The sequence below is a fragment of the Leuciscus leuciscus genome (assembly GCF_965113295.1).
Source record: "Leuciscus leuciscus genome assembly, chromosome: 3".
Classification (NCBI taxonomy): Eukaryota; Metazoa; Chordata; class Actinopteri; order Cypriniformes; family Leuciscidae; genus Leuciscus; species Leuciscus leuciscus.
Window position 1 is genome coordinate 12,928,695 of NC_138727.1, and position 2,466 is coordinate 12,931,160.

General features: G+C 36.0%; 1 protein-coding gene across 1 annotated transcript; it reads left to right on the forward strand.

Annotated features, from left to right (window-relative positions):
• The first annotated feature begins 240 nt into the window (after positions 1-240).
• Positions 241-2,179, forward strand: LOC309495899 (uncharacterized protein). The gene is made up of 5 exons (XM_082165847.1): positions 241-345; positions 466-855; positions 1,079-1,246; positions 1,639-1,682; positions 1,764-2,179. The coding sequence occupies exons 1-5, from the start codon at positions 309-311 to the stop codon at positions 1,872-1,874; spliced, it is 750 nt and encodes a 249-aa protein (XP_082021973.1). The 5' UTR covers positions 241-308; the 3' UTR covers positions 1,875-2,179.
• Positions 2,180-2,466: the final 287 nt, after the last annotated feature.

The following is a 2,466-nucleotide window of genomic DNA, read 5'->3' on the forward strand; positions in this document are numbered from 1 at the left end:
AATTATTTGGTGCTAAACACATCTATCATATCTATCAGACAATCAAAAGTGTTGCCCTCTCTTCATATCTGTTTGATGATTATTTCCATTTTTGTGAACCAATCAGAGCAAAAAAACTCCATGGGGTAATCAATGATTGGTTAATACCGCTCTTCCTCTTTGTACATACACATGATAACCTAATTTAATGACAACCCCTGTGACGTGAGACATTTTAGAAAAGATTTTCCATTGACGTGAACCAATCAGATGAGAGCTGCCGTATGTAAGACCCTCATAGTGTCAGTTATTCACAGTCACTCACAGAGATGGAGAGGCCAAGAAATGCTTTCATCGTGCTTATGTGTAAGAAAAAAAAAAATTTGAGAAAGTTTTCAGCTGTTTGTCGAGTTTTTTTGAATGTAAATTGTTTGGTAGTACATTTCAAATTTAAGTTCTTTGTTAAGTTATTTTGCACTTTTACAGGTATTTTGTTGTTCAGTCAGAACAGAATCTACGGAGCAGAAGTGGAGATGAAAGTCAGACCAGGAGACAACATCACTCTCTACTGTGATCGCTCTGTAACTATTGGTTTCCGCTTTGTATGGATAAGAAACTGCTCTCATGAAAACCAACCCTCTCTCGTAATAGATTTTAGGGAGAATTGGAATCTAGAGACATTTAAGCGTTTCAGCTTTATCTACAACCGCTCCAGTAATTCTCATGATCTACATATTACTAACATCAGTGCCTCTGATCTGGGACTGTATTACTGTGCAGAAATAGAGCGTAAGGTAAATAAAGATGAAAAAGGCATCATCTCCTCATCTGACGTGTACTATTATGGAAACCGAACAACTCGTCTCTCTTTTGCTGGTAAGAAAACCTTTCTGCTAGTTTCATTGCTTGTGTGATTCTGGAGAACTTTCTCACTGAAGAAGCAAGATGAACAGGAGAAAAATACATTTTTACTAACATTCATTGATAAATTTGTGTTTATTTCATATTTAGCAAGTGGCTACTTGTTCTGAACCCTTTTCACCTCTTAACTGTATATAACGTTAACATTCATTGATTTATTTATGTTTATTTTACATAGAGCAAGTGACTTCCTGTTCTGGACTCTCGAACATCACCTCCACTCTTCCTCTATCAGACTGTGTTCTCTGCTGGACGCTGCTGTTTAGTGTGTGTCCGGTGTGTGTTCTCCTCTCCTCACTCCTGTCCTCCATGTGTGTGTACTGCCTCTGTCAGGCTCAAACTGCAGGTATCTCGATCACTGTTCATTTCCTTGACACATTTATTACGATTTTTCCAATATAAAATCTAATGTCTTTGATCAGTGATAAAAGCTGTAAACAAATTATAAATGTGTAAAAATTTTGTTTGGATTGTTTTTGTAGTAGCCATAATGTGAGTTTTTTTGACAAAGCATATGAAGCTGATTCTGATATGTATAAGAAGAGTTTCACATATTTAATGTTGTTTCTAATTAAAATTACAAATTAGAAAGAAAACCATTACAATTATACAGTAGCATTTATGTGTTTACATGCGACGGACATTTTTATGTATTTAAGAGCACATATGTGCTTAAAGTTACTATGTTCAGACTTGCATTATTTTCTCACTACTGGCATATTTTCACACGATCTTTAGGTTCTGAGCAGAGTGCAGAGATACTCACAGAGAATTTTATTAAGGTATCTATATTGTTTCAGTAATTAGTTTTAAGCTAAGACAATAGTTTATATTGTTTCATGTGCATCTCCAATTCATTTCAGGGGGATCCAGAGAGACATCAGTGTGAGACGAGTAAAACTGGAAAGATCTGCCTCCACACTGAAGTCTCTTATAGACTGCTGACATCTTCATATCCCTATGCCAAGATGTGATTCTATTTGCTCAGTTTAAACAACTTACTGAAATCTTGCTGCTTTCTATTACTCACTCTTTTTGTACTCCGCAACGTCAGCTATGATTTCTGAACTTCTCTTTTACCACATTTAGTACACATGCACACACATGCAACAGACTTGTAGTCATTTTTTTCTTTTTATATAAAATTCTTCTCATTGAAACACTCTCAGCTGTTGCTATAGGGCCCGTAGCTGCTTATGGCATTCTTTTTATGTACATTCTTTTTGTAATTACATATTTTTTGCATTAATCACAATAAAGTTGTCACAATATCACCCTGGTTGGACTCAGTTGCACCTTTTCCCGCCACTAGTTTGTCATGATGGTTTCTAATGTGATTTGTCATCACTGTCAGCTGTGTCATTGTTAATCACCTCATTTGTCTGTGCGTTTAGTCCTGTGTTTTCAGTTCATCCTTGTCTAGTCTCGTTTACGTATGGTTGTTGTTCTTCGACTGGAAATTACCCTGTGGATATTATACTGTTTGAACCTTTATCTTCATGCCTTTATATGCAGCATAACTGTTACAAAAGTATAGTTCAAGCATGCCTTCAATAAGCACATGAC